The sequence below is a fragment of the Anolis sagrei genome, chromosome 1 (assembly GCF_037176765.1).
Source record: "Anolis sagrei isolate rAnoSag1 chromosome 1, rAnoSag1.mat, whole genome shotgun sequence".
NCBI lineage: Eukaryota > Metazoa > Chordata > Lepidosauria > Squamata > Dactyloidae > Anolis > Anolis sagrei.
The window spans coordinates 189,647,630-189,672,451 of NC_090021.1; the positions used below are offsets into that span (position 1 = coordinate 189,647,630).

The window sequence follows — 24,822 nt, forward strand, 5'->3', positions numbered from 1 at the left end:
CCACTCTTCAAACTAGAAACACCTGGGCCTGTTGTCGACTTAAAAGCTCCAGTTGTCACAAAGTCATCTTGCAATTTATCATGGAAAAAGCCTATTAGTGATGGTGGAAGCCGCATTAATGCATACATCGTTGAGCTTATGGTTGGTGAACATCAATGGCAAGAAGTTATGCGGTCAAAGAATCTCCAGTATTCAACAAGGGACTTAAATGAAGGGAAAGAATATCTTTTCAGAGTAAGAGCACAAAATGAAGCTGGATATGGCACACCGAGTGAAATTACAGTGCTGGCAAGGGATGATATTGGTGAGTAGATGTCTACATTTTATCACTGATTCATCTTGCTTCTGAGTCAGTTTAATGACAAATAAAACTCTCAATGGGTAATCATGTTAGTATGTTGCAGTGAACAAAACAAGGACTCCAGAACATCTGCCCCCAAAGCTTTCTTTAAAATCTAAGTTACTGAAGTCATTGTAAATTATTTTGTTTGCTGTATATGACTGTTCAATATATTTTTATTTACAGTGGCACCTGATCTTGATCTAAGAGACCTGCCAGGATTGCTATATTTGGCTAGAGAAGGAAGCTGTTTCCGTTTGAAAATCCCAATTAAAGGCAAGCCAGTACCAACTGTGACATGGAAGAAAGGAGAAGATCTGGCACTTACTGAAACAGGAAGAGTTGCATTTGAAGCGACAGCAGTTAACACTACGCTTCTAGTACGTGACTGCCAAAAAGATGATGCTGGAAAATACACAGTCACACTGAAGAATGTAGCTGGAAGTAAAGAAGGCACTATCACTGTCAAAGTTGTTGGCAAACCTGGAATCCCAACAGGGCCTGTGAAATTTGATGAAGTTACAGCTGATGCTATGACATTAAAATGGGGGCCTCCAAAAGATGATGGTGGTTCAGAAATCACTAACTACATCCTTGAGAAAAGAGACAATGTGAATAATAAATGGGTGACATGTGCTTCTGCTGTCCAGAAAACTACATTTAGAGTTACAAGGCTTCATGAAGGCAGTGAATACACATTCAGAATCAGTGCTGAAAATAAATATGGAGTAGGTGAAGGTCTTAAATCTGACCCGATAATTGCAAGGCATCCATTTGGTAAGTTGGATACTGTGTCGTGCTTGTTGTAAGATTGTTGTCATAAATTACTGTTTTGAGTCATTCCAGCTAATTCTTTTTAATTATATTTTCTAGATGTTCCTGATGCTCCACCACCACCTAAAATTGTTGAGGTCAGGCATGATGCTGTTTCTTTAGTATGGAAAGATCCTAAGAAAACAGGTGGCTCTCCAATCACAGGTAATTTTTGGGAGGTTTCATTTTATTCACATTTATCTATTGCATAATAAAATACAATTTTAGCATAGCCCTATTTTATTTCTCCATTTTCAGCAACTCTCTTTAAAATACAGTGAATCGGTTTTTTAAAGCTATAACCCATAACAAATTTAGCAGTTATATTTTGGACTACTGTGTAATTAAATTGGACCTATTGTTTAATTTATAAGATTGCAAAGCTCACAAACAGGCATTTCATTGATAGCCTATGTTCATGATACACATGGTCCCCTGGAGATTAGACAAGGGAATAGTATATTGGAATGTTGGTTAATATAGTTTCATAGACAACCTATAAACCATGTTTGGGTAGGAACGTCAAGGTTATTATAACAAAAATATTTTATTTGATCAATTGTATTTTTGCATTTGCATTTTATAATAATAAATAAATACGTTTGACTTTGTTTGCTTCTATAGGTTATCATATTGAATATAAAGAAAGAAACAGTATCTTGTGGAAGCGAGGGAACAAGACTCCATTAAGGATGAAAGATTTCAGGGTAGCAGGGTTAACTGAAGGCTTGGAATATGAATTCAGAGTTATGGCAATCAATCTAGCCGGAGTTGGAAAACCAAGTCTTCCATCTGAACCAGTTGTAGCCTTAGATCCAATTGGTAAGTTACTCAAAATAAACATTGTTTTCCTAAGTTAGAAAACTCTGGTATCAATGCTGTTACTTATGTATTATGTTGTTTTCAGATCCTCCTGGGAAACCTGAAGTCATCAGTGTAACCAGAAACTCTGTGACACTGATCTGGACTGAGCCAAAGTATGATGGTGGACACAAATTAATTGGATACATAGTAGAGAAGCGTGATCTACCAGGAAAGACATGGATGAAAGCAAACCATGTAAATGTTCAGGAATGTGCCTATACCGTGACTGACCTATATGAAGGTTCAAAGTATGAATTCAGAATCAGAGCCAAGAATACTGCTGGAGCCATTAGTCCTCCATCAGAATCTACTGGTGCCATTATATGCAAGGATGAGTATGGTGTGTACTCCTCTGTAACAAGATATGTTTTCTTTATGTATTTAATGCCAAAGTATTTTATTTGCCACATGATTTTCTGACAAATACATTTTATTTTGCAGAGGCACCCACCATTACACTTGATCCTACCATCAAAGATGGCTTGACTGTTAAAGCAGGAGACACCATTACAATGTCTGCTATTAGCATAGTTGGCAAACCACTTCCAACGGCAGTGTGGTCCAAAGGAGGAAAAGATTTTAAACTTTCAGAAACCGTTCTTATTGAATCAACTCCAACCTCTTCTACATTATCTGTCAAATATGCAGCTAGAAAAGATTCTGGTGAATACACAATCACTGCCACCAATCCTTTTGGTACTAAAGAAGAACATGTGCATGTAAAGGTTTTAGATGTACCAGGTCCCCCAGGACCAGTTGAAGTCGGCAGTGTCTCAGCTGAAAAAGCTACCTTGACATGGACCCCTCCTACAGAAGATGGTGGATCGCCAATCAAATCTTATGTACTTGAAAAGAGAGAAACTAGCCGACTGCTGTGGACTCAGGTTGCTGAAGACATTCAGTCTTGTAGGCATGTTGTTACAAAACTTATTCAAGGAAATGAGTATATCTTCCGGGTCTCAGCTGTGAACCAGTATGGAAGGGGAGAGCCGTCTCATTCAGAACCAGTTAAAATGGTGGATAGATTTGGTAAGCAAAATCACTGAATGTAGTTTAGTATATATTTATTGCTTTAGATATAAAAATATCAACATTTTTCAAAAATTGTTTTTTCCCTCCCCAATCAGGTCCTCCTGGTCCTCCTGGAAAACCCGAAGTATCAAATATTACAAAGAACGCTGTTACAGTGAACTGGAAGAGACCAACTGATGATGGTGGCAGTGAAATCACAGGCTACCATGTGGAAAGAAGAGAAAAGAAAGGTGTGAGATGGGTCAGAGTTTCAAAGAAACCAGTGTCAGACCTGAGGTGCAAAGTGACTGGACTCCTAGAAGGAAATGAATATGAATTCCGTGTTAGTGCAGAAAACAGAGCAGGAATTGGACCACCAAGTGATGTTTCTCAGCCGGTATTGACGAAGGATGCTACATGTTAGTAGAATTTCTGAACTTTGGCAAATACCTTCATAGGCCGTTAATAGTATAATTTGTCTATACAATGACTGTGATCAAATGTCTCATGTTCTTTTCTTTTTCTCATTACTGTAGATCCTCCAGGACCGCCTTCAAATGCACGAGTAACTGATACAACAAAGACAACTGCTAGCCTTTCATGGGGAAAGCCTCATTATGATGGTGGACTAGAAATCATTGGTTACATTGTGGAGCACCAAAAGGAAGGAGAAGAAACGTGGGTGAAAGACACCACAGGAACTGCCCTAAGAATTACAGAATTTGTTGTTGCTAACCTTCAACCAGGAGCAAAATACAATTTTAGAATTATTGCCATCAATGCTGCTGGTGCTGGAGAACCAGCCAAAATTCCAAATGTTGAAATCAAGGAACGTGAAACAGCTCCAGATTTTGAATTAGATGCTGAGCTGAGAAAAACTCTAGTCGTTAGAGCTGGATTGAGCATCCGGATATTTGTTCCAATTAGAGGACGTCCACCTCCTGAAGTTACATGGACCAAGGATGATATCCCGCTCAAAGCACGTGCCAGTATTGAAAATACAGATTCGTTCTCTCTTCTCATTATCACAGAATGTAACAGATATGATGCAGGAAAATACCTAATGACCCTTGAAAATGCTGCTGGCAAGAAGACTGGTTTTGTTAATGTAAAAGTTCTGGATACACCCGGGCCACCAATAAATCTGAAGCCCAGGGACATCTGTAAAGACAGTATCACCCTCCAGTGGGATATGCCTCTAATTGATGGTGGTTCGCGCATAACAAATTATATAGTTGAAAAACGTGAGTCTACAAGAAAGGCATATTCTACCATCACAACCAAATGCTCAAAATGTTCCCTTAGGATTCCTAATTTGGCCGAAGGATGTGAATATTACTTCAGAGTATTGGCTGAAAATGAATTTGGAATTGGTGAACCTGCTGAAACTGCAGAACCTATAAGAGCTTCTGAAGCACCATCCCCTCCAGAGAGCCTTAATATTATGGATATCACAAGGAACTCAGTCAGCCTTGCTTGGCCAAAGCCAGTACATGATGGTGGTAGCAAGATTACCGGCTATGTAATTGAAGCACAGAAAAAGGGTTCAACTCAGTGGACACATGTCACAACTGTGAAAACATTAGAGTGTGTAGTGAAGAATCTAACTGAAAATGAAGAATATTCTTTCCAGGTTATGGCAGTTAATAGTGCTGGCAGAAGTGATCCAAGGGAAAGCAGACCAGTTGTTGTAAAAGAACAAATGATGCTTCCAGAATTTGATTTACGGGGCATTTATCAGAAAACAGTAATTGCTAGAGCTGGTGACAATATCAAAGTAGAGATTCCTGTGCTTGGTCGCCCAAGGCCAACTATTACTTGGAAAAAAGAAGACCAATTGCTCAAACAAACCCAAAGAGTAAACTTTGAAAATACTGCTACTGCAACTATCTTAACTATTAATGACTGCACAAGAAACGACAGTGGCAGATATCCCCTCTCAGCTAAAAACATTATTGGCGAAGTGAGTGATGTGATATCTGTGCAGGTGCATGATGTTCCTGGACCTCCCACAGGACCAATCAAATTTGAGGAAATTTCATCTGACTTTGTCACCTTTTCATGGCAGCCTCCACTGAATGACGGAGGGGTTCCAATTAGTAACTATGTTGTAGAAATGCGTAAAACTGACAGCACTTCATGGGCTGAGTTAGCAACTACTGTCATACGTACCACATATAAAGCTGCTCGTCTCACTACTGGAACTGAATACCAGTTCCGTGTTAAAGCTCAGAACAGATATGGTTCAGGTCCAGCTATCAGCTCCGAGAATGTAATTGCTACCTTTCCTTTTAAAGTTCCTGGACCTCCAGGCACTCCTCAAGTAATTGCAGTCTCAAAAGATTCAATTAGCATTAGCTGGCATGAACCTCTTACAGATGGAGGAAGTCCAATTTTGGGATATCATATTGAAAGAAAAGAGCGGAATAGCATTCTTTGGCAGACTATAAGTAAGGCCTTGATATCAGGCAACATTTTCAAGTCAAGTGGTCTTACAGATGGCATCGCATATGAATTCCGAGTCATAGCAGAAAATATGGCAGGCAAAAGTAAACCAAGCAAGCCATCTGAGCCAACATTTGCTCTAGATCCTATTGATCCACCTGGTAAGCCAGTTCCTCTCAATATTACAAGACATGCAGTAGCACTCAAGTGGACCAAGCCTGAATATAATGGTGGCTTTAAGATAACTGGTTACACTGTTGAAAAGAGAGATCTTCCCAATGGCCGATGGCTGAAAGCTAACTTCAGCAATATACTAGAAACTGAGTTCACTGTTAGTGGTCTCACAGAAGATGCTGCTTATGAATTCCGTGTAATTGCAAGAAATGCTGCTGGTGCTGTTAGCCATCCATCTGAACCATCAGATGCAATAACATGCAGAGACGAGATTGAAGCTCCAAGGATAATGGTTGATGCTAAATATAAAGACACTTTAGTATTAAAAGCAGGTGAAGTTTTCAAACTTGAAGCTGATGTTGCAGGTCGTCCTCCACCTACTCTTGTATGGACAAAAGAAGGAAAGGAGCTTGAAGATACAGCAAAATTAGAAATTAAAATAGCGGATTTCTCAACAGCCCTTACCAATAAGGATTCTACAAGAAGGGATGGAGGCGCATATACGCTAACAGCTTCAAATCCTGGTGGCTTTGCCAAACATATTTTCAATGTCAAAGTTTTAGACAGACCTGGTCCTCCAGAAGGTCCTTTGGCTGTTTCTGATGTTACAACAGAGAAATGTGTCTTGTCATGGTTGCCCCCTCTAGATGATGGAGGTGCAAATATTGACCATTATGTTGTTGAAAAACGTGAAACTAGTAGGCTGGCATGGACATCGGTAGCCACAGAGGTTCCCGTAACAAAATTAAAGGTCACAAAGCTACTGAAAGGCAATGAATATGTGTTCCGTGTTATGGCTGTTAACAAATACGGAGTTGGTGAATCTCTAGAATCAGAGCCTGTTCTTGCAGTAAATCCTTATGTTGTACCTGATCCACCCAAGACCCCAGAAGTTACAGCTGCAAACAAAGATTCTATGATTGTGTGCTGGGGACATCCTGATTCTGATGGTGGAAGCCCTATAACCAATTATATTGTAGAACGTCGTGACAGAGCTGGATTGCGCTGGGTGAAATGCAACAAGCGAAATGTCACTGATTTACGCTATAAAGTGTCTGGACTCACAGAAGGTCATGAATATGAATATCGAGTAAAGGCTGAAAATGCTGCTGGTGTAAGTGAACCAAGTCCAAACAGCCAGTTCTACAAAGCTGTCGATACTGTTTTTAAGCCTGGTCCACCTGGTAATCCTCGGGTTTTGGATACGAGCAAGTCTTCCATTACAATTGCTTGGAATAAGCCAATATATGATGGTGGCTCTGAAATCACAGGCTACATGGTGGAAATAGCATTACCTGAAGAAGATGAATGGAAAATTGTGACTCCATCAGCAGGACTGAAGGCTACTTCCTTTACGATCACTGGCTTAAAAGAAAATCAGGAGTACAAAATCAGAATATATGCTATGAACGCTGAAGGCATGGGAGAACCTGCTCTTGTTCCTGGAACACCAAAGGCTGAAGAAAGAATTCTGCCTCCAGAGATTGAACTGGATGCCGAATTGCGTAAAGTTGTGACTATTAGAGCTTGCTGTACTTTAAGACTTTTTGTTCCAATCAAAGGAAGACCAGTACCTGAAGTAAAATGGTCACGAGAACATGGAGAGTCTTTAGACAAAGCCACTATTGAATCTACAAGCTCTTATACATCACTTACAGTAGGAAATGTGAACAGATTTGACAGTGGCAAGTATATATTAACTATAGAAAACAGTTCGGGCAGCAAATCAGCATTTGTAATTGTAAGGGTTCTTGATACACCCGGAGCCCCACAGAATCTCAAAATAAAAGAGGTCAGTAAGTCATCTGTCACTCTCACATGGGACCCTCCTCTCATAGATGGTGGCTCTAAAATAAAGAACTATATAGTTGAAAAGCGTGAAGCAACAAGAAAAGCATATTCAACTGTTATGGCTAATTGCCACAAGACTAGCTGGAAAGTAGACCCATTACAGGAAGGTTGCAACTATTATTTCAGAGTCCTTGCAGAAAATGAATATGGAATAGGTCTTCCTGTTGAAACACCAGAATCTGTAAAGGTATCAGAGAGACCTCTTCCTCCTGGAAAAATAACTTTATTGGATGTAACAAGAAACAGTGTATCATTGACTTGGGAAAAACCTGAGCATGATGGAGGAAGCAGAATTTTGGGTTATATTGTTGAAATGCAAAGCAAAGGCAGTGACAAATGGGCCACATGTGCCACTGTAAAGGTTACTGAAGCTATTATAACTGGACTAATCCAAGGTGAAGAATATTCCTTCCGTGTTTCAGCTCAAAATGAAAAAGGAATCAGCGATCCTCGACAACTGAGTGTTCCAGTTATAGCAAAAGATCTTGTGATACCACCAGCCTTCAAACTGTTGTTTACCACTTTCAGTGTACTCGCAGGTGAAGATTTGAAAGTAGATGTTCCATTTATTGGTCGACCCAAGCCATCTATACAATGGCTTAAAGATAATGTGCCACTGAGACAGACTACTAGAGTAAATGAAGAAAACACAGACAATAACACTTTACTAACAATAAAAGAAGCTTGTAAAGAAGATGTTGGGCAATATTTAGTCAAGCTTTCTAATTCAGCAGGTGAAGCTACTGAAATTCTAAATATTGTTGTCCTTGATAAACCAGGACCTCCAACAGGACCTGTAAAGATTGATGAAGTCACTGCAGACAGTATTACCATTTCTTGGGAACCACCCAAATATGATGGTGGTAGTTCTATCAATAATTATATTGTAGAAAAACGAGACACCTCTACTACTGCTTGGCAGATAGTTTCAGCTACTGTTGCCCGAACAACTCTGAAAGCATCTAGGTTGAAGACAGGAAGTGAATATCAGTTCAGAATTGCTGCTGAAAATAGATATGGGAAGAGTACTTATCTCACATCAGATTCTGTGGTTGCCCAGTTTCCATACAAACTACCTGGCCCACCTGGAACTCCTTATGTACCAGAAGTTTCCAGAGATACTATGGTTGTGTATTGGAATGAACCTGTCAATGATGGTGGCAGCAAGATCATTGGCTACCATTTGGAACGTAAAGAAAGAAATAGCATCCTCTGGGTGAAATTAAACAAAACACCAATTCCTGACACTAAATTTAAAACAACTGGACTCGAAGAAGGTCTTGAATATGAATTCAGAGTTTATGCAGAAAATATTGTTGGTATTGGAAAGGCAAGTAAAGGTTCAGAATGCTACACAGCTCATGATCCTTGTGATCCTCCAGGCCGTCCAGAACCTATAATTGTCACACGAAACTCTGTTACTCTTCAGTGGAAGAAGCCAACATATGATGGTGGAAGCAAGATCACAGGCTATATTGTTGAAAAGAAGGAGTTACCAGATGGCCGCTGGATGAAAGCCAGCTTTACAAATGTGATTGAGACTGAATTTGCAGTAACCGGCCTAGTTGAAAATCAAAGATATGAGTTCCGTGTCATTGCACGAAATGCTGCAGGTGTCTTCAGTGAGCCATCTGAAAGTTCAGGTGCAGTCACAGCAAGAGATGAGGTTGATCCACCTCGTATAAGTATGGATCCCAAATTTAAAGAAACACTTGTACTGCATGCTGGTGAATCATTCAAGATTGATGCTGATGTTTATGGAAAGCCACTTCCTTCCATTCAGTGGTTGAAAGGTGATAAGGAACTAACAAACACAGCACGCCTGGATATAAAAAGTACTGACTTTGCCACAAGCCTAAGTGTCAAAGAAGCCATACGTGTTGATAGTGGACATTATGTATTGCTCGTAAAGAATGTTGCAGGTGAAAAAACAGCTTCTATTCATGTCAAGGTTCTTGACAGACCTGGCCCACCTGAAGGACCTGTTGTCATAACAGGAGTTACTGCAGAAAAATGTATGCTATCGTGGAAGCCCCCACTGCAAGATGGTGGCAGTGATATCTCACACTACATTGTTGAAAGAAGAGAAACAAGTCGCTTAGTCTGGACTTTAGTTGATGCCAATGTACAAACCCTTAGTTGCAAAGTTACTAAACTTTTGGAAGGTAATGAATATATTTTCCGTATTATGGCTGTAAACAAATATGGTGATGGTGAGCCTCTTGAATCTGATCCTGTACTTGCAAAGAATCCTTTTGTGGTGCCACTTCCACCAAAGGCCCCAGAAGTCTCTGCGGTTACCAAAGACTCTATGATTGTCGTATGGGACAGACCGGCCTCTGATGGTGGCAGTGAAATTTTGGGTTATGTACTAGAAAAACGTGACAAAGAAGGCATTCGGTGGACGAGATGTAACAAGCGCTTGATAAGTGAACTTCGATATCGAGTCACTGGACTTATTGAAAATCATGATTATGAATACAGAGTTTCAGCTGAAAATGCAGCTGGCCTCAGTGAACCCAGTCCACCTTCTATTTATTATAAAGCCTGTGATCCTATATACAAGCCAGGTCCTCCTAATAATCCTAAAGCAACAGATGTTACAAAATCTTCAGTCTTCCTGTCTTGGGGTAAACCAATCTATGATGGTGGCTCTGAAATTCAAGGATACATTGTTGAAAAGTGTGATGTAAGTGTTGGAGACTGGGAGATTTGTACACCACCAACTGGAATTAAGAAAACAAACATGGAAGTGGAAAAACTATTGGAAAAGCATGAATACAAGTTCCGCATTTGTGCTGTTAATAAAGCAGGAGTAGGAGAGCATGCTGACGTTCCTGGAACAATTATTGTTGAAGAAAAGCTTGAAGCTCCAGACCTTGATCTTGATATGGAATTGAGGAAAGTTATAAATGTAAGAGCTGGTGGCTCATTAAGATTATTTGTTCCTATCAGAGGGCGCCCAACTCCTGAAGTAAAATGGGGTAAAGTGGATGGTGACATCAGAGAGGCAGCTATGATTGATATCACTAGCAGCTTTACATCACTGGTTCTTGACAACGTCAACAGATTTGACTCTGGAAAGTACACTCTCACTTTAGAAAACAGCAGTGGGACAAAGTCTGCCTTTGTCATTGTAAGAGTCCTGGATACTCCAGGTCCTCCAATTAACCTGAAAATTAAGGATATCACCAAAGATTCTGTTTCACTTGCTTGGGAACCGCCTTTGATAGATGGTGGAGCTAAGATTAAAAATTACATTATTGAAAAACGTGAGGCCACAAGAAAAGCCTATGCAGCTGTTGTTACAAATTGCCATAAAACATCATGGAAAATAGATAAACTTCAAGAGGGCTGCTATTATTCCTTCAGAGTTTGTGCAGAAAATGAATTTGGAATTGGTCTGCCTGAAGAAACAAGTGATCCAGTTAAAGTTGCTGAAGTTCCTCAACCTCCAGGAAAGATAACAGTGGATGATGTTACACGAAACAGTGTTTCATTGAGCTGGGCAAAGCCTGAACATGATGGTGGAAGTAAAATCTTGCAATATATTGTGGAAATGCAAGTTAAAGGTAGTGAAAAATGGTCAGAGTGTACACGTGTCAAGAGTCTTGAGGCAGTTGTTACTAATCTAGCTCAAGGAGAAGAGTATCTGTTTAGAGTGATGGCTGTAAATGAAAAGGGAAGGAGTGATCCACGATCACTTGCAGTCCCAATAATTGCCAAAGATCTCGTTATTGAGCCAGATGTAAGACCTGCATTCCACAGTTACAGCATACAAGTGGGACAAGATTTAAAGATTGAAGTACCAATATCTGGTCGACCTAAGCCTACAATTACTTGGACCAAAGATGGAATACCATTAAAACAAACTACTCGAGTCAATGTCATCGATTCACCTAATCTTACCATCCTAAATATTAAAGAAACAACTAAAGAAGATAGTGGAATGTATGAAATTGCAGTTGCTAACATTGTTGGGCAGAAATCTGTACCTATTGAAATTATAACCCTAGACAAACCTGATCCTCCCAGAGGGCCTGTTAAATTTGATGATATAAGTGCTGAAAGTATTACATTATCATGGAACCCTCCATCATATACTGGTGGCTGCCAAATTACTAACTACATTGTTCATAAACGAGATACAACCAGCACAGTATGGGAGACAGTTTCAGCTACGGTTGCAAGAACTACCCTCAAAGTGAGCAAACTAAAAACTGGTTCAGAATATCAGTTTAGAATATTTGCTGAAAATAGGTATGGACAGAGCTTCGCCCTGGAGTCAGAAGCAGTTGTTGCTCAGTATCCCTATAAAGAACCAGGACCTCCTGGTACACCATTTGTGACGGCAGTTACAAAAGACTCTATGGTTGTGCAATGGCATGAGCCAATCAATGATGGTGGAAGTAAAATTTTAGGTTACCACCTTGAGAGAAAGGAAAAGAATAGTATTCTATGGACTAAAGTAAACAAGACAATTATTCAAGACACTCACTATAAGACCACAAACCTTGAAGAAGGTATTGAATATGAATTTAGAGTTTCTGCAGAAAATATTGTTGGTGTAGGTAAAACAAGCAAAGCCTCAGAGTGCTATTTTGCCCGTGATCCATGTGATCCCCCAGGATGCCCTGAAGCTATTGTTGTAAAAAGAAGCTCAATTACACTGCAGTGGACTAAACCAGAATATGATGGTGGCAGCAAGATTACAGGCTATATAGTAGAGAAACGTGATTTGCCTGAAGGACGCTGGATGAAAGCAAGCTTTACCAATATAACTGAAACGCAGTTTACTGTAACAGGTCTTGTTGAAGACCAAAGGTATGAATTCAGAGTCATTGCAAGGAATGCTGCTGGAGCAGTAAGTAAACCTTCTGATAGCACAGGACCAATAACAGCCAAAGATGAAGTTGAACTTCCAAGAATTTCCATGGACCCAAAATACAGAGATGTCATTGTTGTAAATGCTGGAGATACATTCCGACTTGAGGCAGATGTCCATGGGAAACCAATTCCTACTATTATGTGGTTGAAAGGTGATAAAGTTCTTGAAGATACTGCTCGATGTGAAATAAGGAATACTGATTTTAAGGCCTTAATTACTGTAAAAGATGCAATACGTATTGATGGTGGACAATATATTTTACAGGCCTCCAATGTTGCAGGAACAAAATCAGTACCGATAACAGTAAAAGTACTTGATAGGCCAGGACCACCAGAGAGTATTCAAGTTTCTGGAGTAACTTGTGACAAATGTTCCATAGCATGGGCTCCACCAATTCACGATGGTGGCAGTGACATTTCTCATTACATCATTGAGAAGAGAGAAACAAGTCGGCTTGCTTGGACAGTTGTTGCTTCAGATGCTGTAGCTACAATGCTGAAAGTAACAAAACTCCTTGAAGGAAATGAGTATATATTCCGCATAATGGCAGTTAATAAATATGGAGTTGGTGAACCACTTGAATCTGCACCAGTCCTGATGAAAAATCCATTTGTTGTTCCTGGTCCACCAAAGTCCCTTGAAGTCACCAACATTACGAGGGATTCTATGACTGTCTGCTGGAATCGTCCAGATAGTGATGGTGGCAGTGAAATTATTAGCTACATTGTAGAAAAAAGAGACAGAGCTGGTATCAGATGGGTGAAATGTAATAAACGCCGAATTACAGATTTGCGATTAAGAGTCACGGGATTAACAGAAGATCATGAATATGAATTTAGAGTATCAGCTGAAAATGCAGCCGGAGTGGGTGAACCAAGTCAGGTTACTCCCTACTGGAAAGCATGTGATCCTATGTTCAAGCCTGGCCCGCCCACAAATGTCCATGCTGTGGATACTACCAAGAATTCAATTACAGTTGCATGGAGTAAACCTATTTATGATGGTGGCAGTGAAATCCTGGGATATATTGTAGAAATTTGCAAAGCTGATGAAGAAGAATGGGCAATAGCTACTCCACAGACAGGTTTGAGAGTCAATCGTTTTGAGGTCAAAAAGCTCATTGAACATCAGGAATACAAACTAAGAGTGTGTGCCCTCAACAAAATTGGAGTGGGTGAAGCTGCAGCAGTTCCTGGCACAGTAAAACCAGAAGATAAGCTTGAGGCTCCAGAACTTGATATTGACTCAGAGCTAAGGAAAGGGATTGTGGTTAGAGCAGGCGGATCTGTCAGGATAAATATACCATTCAAAGGACGCCCTATTCCTGATATCACATGGTCTCGAGAAGAAGGAGAATTTACCGATAGGGTTCAAATTGAAAAGGGCTTGAATTACACACAGCTATCAATTGATTACTGTGACAGAAATGATGCTGGAAAGTATACACTTAAACTGGAAAACAGTAGTGGATCAAAGTCTGCATTTGTTACAGTTAAGGTACTTGACACACCAGGACCACCACAAAATCTAGTAGTCAAAGAAATAAGGAAGGATTATGCTGTACTGACATGGGAACCTCCAGCTAATGATGGTGGTGCAAAGATAAAGAACTATGTGATCGACAAACGTGAGTCAACCAGAAAAGCATATGCCAATGTGAGCGCAAAGTGCAGCAAAACAAGCTTTAAAGTTGGAAACCTTACAGAAGGATCAATTTACTATTTCAGAGTTATGGCTGAGAATGAATTTGGAATTGGTGCTCCAGTTGAAACTACAGATGCCTCCAAAGCATCTGAACCACCTTTGCCTCCTGGGAAAGTAACGCTCACCGATGTGACCCAGAGAAGTGCATCCTTCATGTGGGAAAAGCCTGAACATGATGGAGGAAGCAGAATTTTGGGATACATTGTTGAAATGCAGCCAAAGGGATCTGACAAATGGAGTGTTGTAACTGAAAGCAAAGTCTGCAATGCTGTTGTGTCTGGTTTAAGTTCTGGACATGAATATCTATTCCGTGTCATGGCATATAATGAAAAGGGCAAAAGTGATCCTAGGCCATTAGCAGTTCCTGTGATTGCTAGTGACCTGACAATTCAGCCAAGTTTCAAACTTATGTTCAATACATTTACTGTACAAGCTGGAGAAGACCTTAAAGTAGAAATACCCTTTATAGCTCGACCAAAGCCTACTATTACTTGGGAAAAAGATGGTCAACCTATAAAGCAAACAACTAGAATACATGTTGAAGATACATCATCAACTACTACTTTGTTCATTAAAGAAAGTAGCAAAGAGGACTTTGGGAAATATACTGTAACAGCAACCAACACTGCAGGCAAAGCAACAGAGGAGCTTAATATAATTGTGTTTGAAAAGCCTGGCCCACCGCAAGGACCTATCCGCTTTGATGAAGTTAGTTCAGATTTTGTTGTCTTATCATGGGAACCACCAGCATACACAGGCGGCTGCCAAATATCCAATTATATTGTAGAGAAACGTGACACCACTACTACCACCTGGCAAATGGTATCAGCAACTGTTGCAAGAACAACTATTAAAGTAACAAAACTTAAAACAGGTTCTGAATACCAGTTTAGAATCAGTGCTGAAAACCGTTATGGAAAGAGCAGTGCACTAGATTCTAAACCTGTTCTTGTGCAATATCCATACAAGGAGCCAGGACCACCAGGAACACCATTTGTTAGTACAGCTTCCAAAGATTACATGATTGTACAATGGCATGAACCCGTTAATGATGGAGGAAGCAAAGTTCTTGGCTATCACCTAGAACGCAAAGATAAAAACAGCATTCTTTGGACAAAACTGAACAAGACCCTCATCCAGGATACAAGATATAAAACAGAAGGCCTTGAAGAAGGTCTAGAATATGAATTCAGAGTTGCTGCAGAAAATATTGTTGGCATTGGTAAGGTTAGCAAGACATCTGAATTGTATGTTGCCAGAGATGCTTGTGATCCTCCAGGTCGTCCAGATGCCATTGTTATCACAAGAAACTATATAACATTAAAATGGAAGAAACCTGAATATGATGGTGGCAGCAAGATTACCGGATATATTGTGGAAAAGAGAGAACTGCCTGATGGTCGTTGGATGAAAGCCAGTTTTACCAATGTAATAGAAACCGAGTTTACAGTAACTGGTCTTGTGGAAGAGCAAAGATATGAATTCAGAGTAATTGCAAGAAATGCAGCCGGTAGTATAAGCGAACCATCTGAAAGCACTGGACCAATTATTGCTAGAGATGAAATTGAAGCACCAAGAGCTTCACTGGATCCAAAATACAAAGATGTTATTGTTGTTCATGCTGGAGAAACATTTGTTCTTGAGGCTGACATTCACGGAAAACCTATTCCTGAAATCACATGGGCAAAAGATGGAAGAGAATTTGAAGGTGCAACTGCAAGGATGGAAATAAAATCTACCATTCAAAGAACAACACTTACAGTCAAAGATTGCATCAGAGTAGATGGAGGCCTTTACACACTTAAACTGAGCAATGTTGGTGGCACCAAGTCTATACCAATCACGGTAAAAGTGCTTGACAGACCTGGACCTCCAGAAGGTCCTTTGAAAGTTACAGGTGTGACTGCAGAGAAATGTTACCTGGCATGGGGACCACCCTTACAAGATGGGGGTGCTAACATTTCACATTATATCATAGAAAAGAGAGAGACAAGCCGGCTTTCATGGACACAAGTGGCCTCTGATGTGCAAGCTCTGAACCACAAAGTAACCAGACTTCTCCCAGGCAATGAGTACATTTTCCGTGTAATGGCAGTTAACAAATATGGAATTGGTGAACCACTAGAATCTGAGCCTGTGCTGGCATGCAATCCATACAAGCCTCCAGGTCCTCCTTCAACACCTGAAGTTTCTGCAATCACAAAAGATTCTATGGTTGTAACCTGGGGTCGTCCTGAAGACAACGGTGGAGCTGAGATTGAAGGTTATATATTAGAAAAGCGAGACAAAGATGGCATCCGATGGACCAAGTGCAATAAAAAGAGATTGACAGATTTAAGACTCAGAGTAACTGGACTTACAGATGGCCATTTCTATGAATTCAGGGTTTCTGCTGAAAATGCTGCTGGTGTTGGAGAACCCAGTGAACCATCAGTTTTCTATCGTGCCTGTGATGCAATATATCCCCCTGGGCCTCCCAGCAATCCAAAAGTGACAGATACTTCCAGATCATCTGTATCACTTGCATGGAACAAGCCTATTTATGATGGAGGGGCTCCTGTTAAAGGATACATTGTGGAATTTAAAGAAGTTAGTGCTGATGAATGGACAACCTGTACACCACCATCTGGATTACAAGGAAAGCAATTTACAGTAACAAAACTCAAAGAGAATAGTGAATACAACTTCCGCATCTGTGCCATGAACTCAGAAGGGGTTGGAGAACCAGCTACAATACCTGGTAGTGTTGTTGCTGCTGAAAAAATTGAACCACCTGAAATTGAACTTGATGCAGATCTTCGAAAAGTAGTCACAGTACCTGCCAGCGGTACCTTGCGTTTATTTGTCACCATCAAAGGCAGGCCAGAACCAGAGGTAAAATGGGAAAAAGCAGAAGGCTTTTTGAGTGACAGAGCCCAGATTGAGGTTACTAGTTCATATACAATGCTGGTCATTGATAATGTCAACAGATTTGACAGTGGCAAATACAACTTGACTCTAGAAAACAATAGTGGTAAAAAATCTGCTTTTGTTAATGTAAGAGTGCTTGACACACCAAGTGCACCTATAAACCTGACCGTCAGAGAAGTGAAGAAAGATTTAGTAACATTAGCTTGGGAGCCCCCACTTATTGACGGTGGAGCCAAAATTACAAACTATATAATTGAGAAACGAGAAACTACAAGAAAAGCCTATGCCACTATTACAAACAACTGCACCAAGAATGTCTTCAGAATTGAACAGCTGCAGGAGGGATGTAGTTACTACTTCCGCGTCATGGCTGCAAATGAATATGGAGTTGGTTTGCCAGCAGAAACATCTGAACCAGTTAAGGTTTCTGAACCACCATATCCACCTGGAAAAATAACTCTTGTTGATGTTACACGCCACACTGCAACTATTAAATGGGAGAAACCTGAGAGTGATGGCGGTAGTAAAATAACTGGCTATGTAGTAGAAATGCAAACGAAAGGAAGTGAAAAATGGAGCACATGTACACAGGTTAAGACACTGGAAGCAACAATATCAGGTTTGTCTATGGGAGAAGAATATACTTTCCGTGTCTGCGCTGTTAATGAAAAGGGCAAGAGTGATCCAAAGCAGCTTGGGGTTCCAGTAGTTGCAAAGGATATTGAAATCCAGCCTTCTGTTGAGCTTCTTTTTAATACTTTCAATGTTAAAGCTGGTGAAGATCTTAAGATTGATATTCCCATCAGAGGAAGACCAATTCCAACTGTTAGCTGGAAGAAGGATGGAATACCTTTAAGAGAGACAACTAGAGTAAATGTTCAGACATCAAAAACATCAACATCATTAGCAATCAAGGAAGCTTCAAGAGAAGATCTAGGAAGCTATGAATTAAATGTTTCAAATAGTGCTGGCTCTACAAATGTTTTTATCACTGTAGTTGTACTTGACAAGCCAGGACCCCCAACTGCATTACATGTTGATAATGTCAGTAACGACAACATAACCATATCCTGGAAACCTCCTGAGTATGATGGTGGCTGCCAGATTAGTAATTATATTGTTGAGAAGAGAGAAACAACTACTACAACATGGAGCATAGTGTCGGCAGCAGTTGCACGAACTTCAATTAAAATATCTCGCTTAACCACCGGATCAGAATATCAATTCCGTGTTTGTGCAGAAAATCGCTATGGCAAGAGTTCCTATGTTGAAACTTCCCCTGTTGTTGCAGAATATCCATTTAATCCTCCTGGGCCACCTGGTACTCCCAAAGTTGTACATGCAACTAAAGTCTTCATGCTTGTCAGTTGGCAGGAACCAGTTAACGATGGAGGAACCAAAATACTTGGTTATCACCTTGAGCGTAAAGAAAGAAGCAGCATCCTTTGGACTAAAGTAAATAAAACACTTATAACCGACACCCAGATGAAGGTCACAGGCCTTGATGAAGGACTAATGTATGAATACCGAGTGTATGCTGAAAATATTGTAGGAATAGGTAAATGTAGCAAAGCCTGTGAACCTATTGCTGCAAGAGACCCATGTGATCCTCCTGGCCAGCCAGAAGTGACTAATATTACAAGAACGTGTGTCTCCCTCTCATGGACCAAACCAGAATATGATGGTGGTGCTAAGATAACAGGATACCTTATTGAACGGAAAGAGCTACCAGATGGTCGTTGGCTGAAGTGCAACTTCACTAATGTACAGGAAACCTTCTTCGATGTAACAGGGCTTACTGAAGACCAGCGCTATGAATTCCGTGTCATAGCAAGAAATGCCGCTGGGCTATTCAGCGAACCATCTGAATCAACTGGGCCAGTTACTGTAAAAGATGATGTTGATGCTCCAAGAATTATGATGGATGTCAAATTCAGGGATGTTGTTGTTGTTAAAGCTGGAGAGATTTTAAAAATTAATGCTGACATTGCAGGACGGCCCTTGCCAGTAATTTCTTGGGCAAAGGATGGCAAAGAGATTGAAGAACAAGCAAGAGTTGAAATTATCTCAACAGATCGCACTACTGCAATAACTGTTAAAGACTGCATTCGACGTGATTCAGGACAATATGTGCTAACACTGCAAAATGTTGCTGGAACAAGATCATTAGCTGTCAATTGCAAAGTACTTGATAGACCAGGTCCCCCAGCAGCTCCACTAGAAATCAAAGGACTTACTGCTGAGAAGTGTCACCTTTCATGGGGGCCACCTCAAGAAAATGGGGGTGCAGAAATTGATTATTACATTGTGGAAAAACGTGAGACCAGTAGAATTGCATGGACTCTTTGTGAAACAGAAATTCCAACAACATCATGCAAAGTGACAAAACTACTCAGAGGAAATGAGTATATTTTCAGAGTGATGGCTGTGAACAAATATGGCGTTGGAGAACCATTGGAAAGTGATGCCGTTAAAGCTCTTGACCCTTTTACTGTTCCAACTCCACCTACATCTTTAGAGATTACTAGTGTGACGAAGGAATCCATGACCATCTGTTGGGCTAGACCTGATAGTGATGGAGGTAGTGAAATTTCTGGATATGTAATTGAACGGCGTGAGAAAAACAGTCTCCGGTGGATACGTGTGAACAAAAAACCAGTTTATGATCTAAGAGTAAAATCTTCAGGTCTTCGTGAAGGATGTGAATATGAATATCGAGTATATGCAGAAAATGCAGGAGGTCTTAGTCTTCCTAGTGATTGTTCACCTCTAATTAAAGCAGAAGATCCTGTTTTCCTGCCATCACCTCCAAATAGACCCAAGATTGTGGACTCTACCAGGTCACATATTACAATTGGATGGATAAAGCCATTATTTGATGGTGGTGCTCCTATTACTGGATATACCGTTGAATATAAGATGACTAGTGAAACTAATTGGTCAACTGCTATTCAGAACTTGAGAGGCACAGAATATACTGTAATTGGTCTTACACCAGGAGCTGAATATGTTTTCAGAGTGAAGTCTCTCAACAAAGTGGGTGCTAGTGATCCAAGTGAAATCTCAGAACCCCAGGTAGCAAAAGAAAGGGAAGAAGAACCTGCTTTTGATATTGACAATGAAATGAGAAAGACTTTAATTGTGAAAGCTGGTGGATCATTTACAATGACTGTGCCTTTCAGAGGAAAGCCTGTCCCAAATGTGCTGTGGAGTAAGCCAGATACTGATCTCCGAACTCATGCAAACATTGATTCTTCAGACAATTGTACCTCACTTACCATTGAAAAAGCAACCAGGAATGATTCTGGAAAGTATACACTGACATTACAAAATGTTATAAACACAGCTACTTTGACATTAGTTGTGAAAGTTCTTGACACACCGGGACCTCCATCTAACATTATTGTAAAAGATGTGACAAAAGAATCTGCTGTCTTATCTTGGGAAGCTCCTGAGAATGATGGAGGCGCTGCAGTAAAGAACTACTACATTGAAAAGCGAGAAGCAAGTAAGAAAGCTTGGGTCACTGTTACCAACAACTGTCATCGCCTTTCCTACAAAGTCACCCATCTCCAGGAAGGTGGAATTTATTACTTCAGAGTATCCGGAGAAAATGAATTTGGTGTTGGAGTTCCCGTTGAAACTAAGGACGGAACTAAAATAACAGGTTGGTTCCTTAAAACATATTTAGTTAAATGGTTTACTTATTATTTATTTGTAGTAGTTTCATGTTAACGGCCCAAAATCATAACATAAATGAATAAAAATATATATTTGATATATCAGCAAATAAATTATTATTATTATTATTATTATTATTATTATTATTATTATTTGAAACATAACAAGATTAATACACACAGCAAACAAGATCACTATGCTGGCTGTTGTATTATTATTATTATTATTATTATTATTATTTGTTTTTAGCTTTTGCTTTTTGTTATGATTATATTTTAAGATGATGTCCACGTGGAGAAAGGCAGCATAGAAATCTTCTAAAAAATAAATAAACATGCAATATGATGAAAAACAAATAAAATCCATTGTTAGATTATATTAAAACTGGGGATTCCAATCACAGCCTGGCCAAAGGTGCAACCCTCTTTCCAATTTTAAGAGATTAAAAAAATGAAGATAGTCACTTGATAAGTAATATAAAACAGCACATCTACTAAAGAAATAATTGTAACCTGAGAAACTTACAATAATCTGGCTCAGGATTCTCCCTGTATTTCTGTAAAAATAAAAGGAACAATATAAACTTAAAGTTGAATATTTACCACTTGATTCAGCCCATAAGGTCAAATATATGCTGTTCAGTGGATTTGAGGGCTGCAACATTGGTCACCACATTCCCTGTCTGACTTTATGTATTCGATGTAATCTTTTTCTGAATAAATTATTTATAGAGTTCTGGCCTTAATTTCTTATTTATGATCATACTGTAATTGATTAATATTAATTTATTGTAATTTTCTAGTCATACATTTTTTCTTGAAAGCACTTAGAAACAAATGATATTGTAAAGTAGAGTCCCCTGGTGGTGCAGCGGGTTAAACCACTGAGCTGCTGAACTTGCTGACTGAAGGGTTGGTGGTTCGAATCCGGGGAGCGGGGTGAACTCCCACTGTTAGGCCCAGTTTCTGCCAACCAAGCAGTTCAAAAAACATGCAAATGTGAGTAGATCAATAGGTACCGCTTCTGCAGGAAGGTAATGGCACTCCATGTAATCATGCAGGCCTTGGAGGTGTCTACAGACAACATCAGCTTAGAAATGGAGATGAGAATTACCCCCCAGAGTCAGATACAAACTAGACTTAATGTCAGAGGAAACCTTTACTTAGGAAAATTAAAATACAGTCAGCACTCCCCCTTCACTGGGTTTAGGGTCACAGGACTACGGTGAAAGTGAGAAACCATTATCGAAAAATGGTTTATTGTGTTTCTTGTCTATTGTTATTATATAAGTCTCAATAAATATATTTTGATTGCTTTTTACCTGAGAGAGCATCTCTCTAGGAATTTCTAAGTCCTCCAGCACAACTCTATATGCATAGAATTGCACTGGAGGACCTAGACATTCCAAGAGAGAACACTTTATTCAAATTTGCTAACCATCAAATCCCCAAAAGTCAAACCTGCAGATGTGGAGGGCCAACTGTATACAACTTTCCCATATAAAATATACACCTGCTACGTATAATTTTTAAAAAAACAAACGCATATTTTCTTCTCATGTTGTTTTCTTATTCTTCAGAAAAACCAAGTCCACCAGAAAAACTGGGAGTATCAAGTGTCACTAAGGACAGTGTCTCTCTTGTGTGGCTCAAGCCAGAGCATGACGGTGGAAGCAGAATTGTAGGTTATCTGGTTGAAGCTCTGGAGAAAGGACAACAAAAATGGGTCAAATGTGCCGTTGTGAAGGCGACACATTACATTGTTCAAGGTCTCAAGGAGAATACAGAGTACTTCTTCAGAGTATTTGCTGAAAACCAAGCTGGCCTCAGTGATCCTAAAGAGCTTCCTATTGCTGTTACAGTGAAAGAGCAACTAGGTATGTCTTCTATTATTAATGAAGTTGCTCATATGAATCTAATTATCAAGACCTTCCTAAGCCTTATTCTTAATATGTTATAAATGTATTTTTCAGAATCTCCTGAGGTTGACATGAAAGGCTTCCCCAACCATACAGTTTATGTAAGAGCTGGTTCAAACCTAAAGGTCGAGATTCCAGTTTTTGGGAAGCCATTGCCAAAGGTGACCCTATCCAAAGATGGTGTCCCTCTCAGACCAACCATGAGGTTCAACACAGAAACAACAGCAGAAAGTGTGATAATCAACCTTAAAGAAAGTGTGGCTGCTGATGCTGGGAAATATGACATTACAGCTGCCAACTCCAGTGGAACTACTAAGTCCTACGTTAAGATTGTTGTCCTAGACAGACCTGGCCCTCCAGTTGGCCCAGTAGTTATCAGTGATGTCACTGAAGAAAGTGTTACCCTCAAGTGGGAGCCACCACGTTATGATGGTGGAAGTCAAGTGACTAACTACATTGTGCTGAAAAGAGAAACAAGCACTGCTGTGTGGTCCGAAGTGTCTGCAACTGTTGCTAGAAATATGATTAAAATTATGAAGCTGACAACAGGAGAGGAATATCAATTCCGTATCAAAGCAGAAAATCGCTTTGGCATAAGTGACCATATTGATTCAGCGTGTGTAACTGTTAAATTATCTTACAGTAAGTAGCAATATGTTTGTTTGTATTTGTTTTCAGTATTTTTAGATATTAAAATGTATTCATATAATGCTTACATCATATTAATATTCATTTAGCAACCCCTGGACCACCTTCCACACCATGGATCACCAATGTAACACGAGAAAGCATCACTGTTGGATGGCATGAACCTGTTTCCAATGGAGGCAGTGCAGTCATTGGCTACCATCTGGAGATGAAGGACAGAAACAGTATTTTATGGAAGAAAGCAAATAAAATGATTATTCGCACAACACATTTCAAGGTCTCCAATATTAGTGCTGGACTTATTTATGAATTCAGGGTGTGTGCAGAAAACGCAGCTGGGGTTGGAAAACCAAGTCATCCATCTGATGCAGTTCTTGCTATTGATGCGTGTGGTATGTATTCAGAAGGAAAGCACCATGTATGACATAGAGAATTTAGAGCAGTGTTTCTCAACCTTCCTAATGCCATGATCCCTTAATACAGTTCCTCTTGTTGTGGTGACCCCCAGCCATAACATTATTTTCATTGCTACTTCATAACTGTAATTTTGCTACTGCTATGAATCGTAATGTAAACATCTGAATTGCAGGATGTATTTTCATTCACTGGACCAAATTTGGTACAAATACCTGATACGTGCAAATTTGAATACTGGTGGGATTGGATGGGGATTGATTTTGCCATCTGGGAGTTGTAGTTGTTGGGATTTATAGTTCACCTACAATCAATGCGCATTCTGAGCCTCACCAATGATAGAATTGGGTCAAACTTCCCACACAGAACCCCTATCCCTTGAAGGGACTTGCTGGAGTATGCCTCCCTCCAGTCTCGCACACTCTCCCTCACTCGCACATGTGCATGATGCTGCCATGAGACAAGTAAGCCTGCTCTCCCCTCCTCGCTTGGAGTCTCAGAAACAGCCTTTCCCTTGGCTGAGAGGCTGGCCAATCACAGTGGTGGAGGGCTTTTGGTGGGAGGATTTGCCATCTTTTTCCAAAAAGGAAGAGAAGGACAAGTGGAAAGATCTTCAGCCTCCTCTGCCAAAGGGATTCCTAAGACCATCAGAAACATATGTTTTCTGATGATCTTTGGCGACCCCTCTGAAACCCCTTTGTGACCACCCAGGGGTCCCGACCCCCAGGTTGAGAAACACTCATTTAGAAGATGATACGTCTTTTGGTAAAGTGGAGATGAATTCCTAACTAAAAATGTAACTTTTTTTCATCCTGCAGAGCCACCAAGAAATCTTCGTGTCACAGATATTTCCAAGACATTTGTCAGCCTTTCTTGGATTCAACCAGCTTTTGATGGTGGTAGCAAAATTACTGGCTATATTGTTGAGAAACGTGATCTTCCAAATGGAAGGTGGACGAAGGCAAGCTTCACCAATGTCATTGAGACTCAGTTTACCGTATCTGGATTAACTCAGAACTCCCAATATGAATTCCGCGTTTTTGCTAAGAATGCTGCAGGCTCAATCAGTAACCCATCAGATGTTTCAGGCCCTATAACCTGTGTGGATACATATGGTAAGCACTGTATGCTTGCACAACAATTAATATCCAGTTTTATTTT

At 40.0% G+C, this 24,822-nt stretch overlaps 1 protein-coding gene across 1 annotated transcript in view; it reads left to right on the top strand.

Annotated features, from left to right (window-relative positions):
- TTN (titin) overlaps positions 1-24,822 on the top strand; it is a 303,381-nt gene that overhangs the window by 248,821 nt on the left and 29,738 nt on the right. The window contains exons 270-281 of the mRNA XM_067471246.1: positions 17-304; positions 527-1,117; positions 1,214-1,318; positions 1,778-1,975; positions 2,061-2,357; positions 2,459-3,046; positions 3,145-3,447; positions 3,565-20,667; positions 22,261-22,557; positions 22,654-23,241; positions 23,337-23,639; positions 24,480-24,776. Of these exons, the coding sequence (XP_067327347.1) occupies positions 17-304; positions 527-1,117; positions 1,214-1,318; positions 1,778-1,975; positions 2,061-2,357; positions 2,459-3,046; positions 3,145-3,447; positions 3,565-20,667; positions 22,261-22,557; positions 22,654-23,241; positions 23,337-23,639; positions 24,480-24,776 (20,958 nt within the window). The remainder of the gene's footprint in view (positions 1-16; positions 305-526; positions 1,118-1,213; positions 1,319-1,777; positions 1,976-2,060; positions 2,358-2,458; positions 3,047-3,144; positions 3,448-3,564; positions 20,668-22,260; positions 22,558-22,653; positions 23,242-23,336; positions 23,640-24,479; positions 24,777-24,822) is intronic.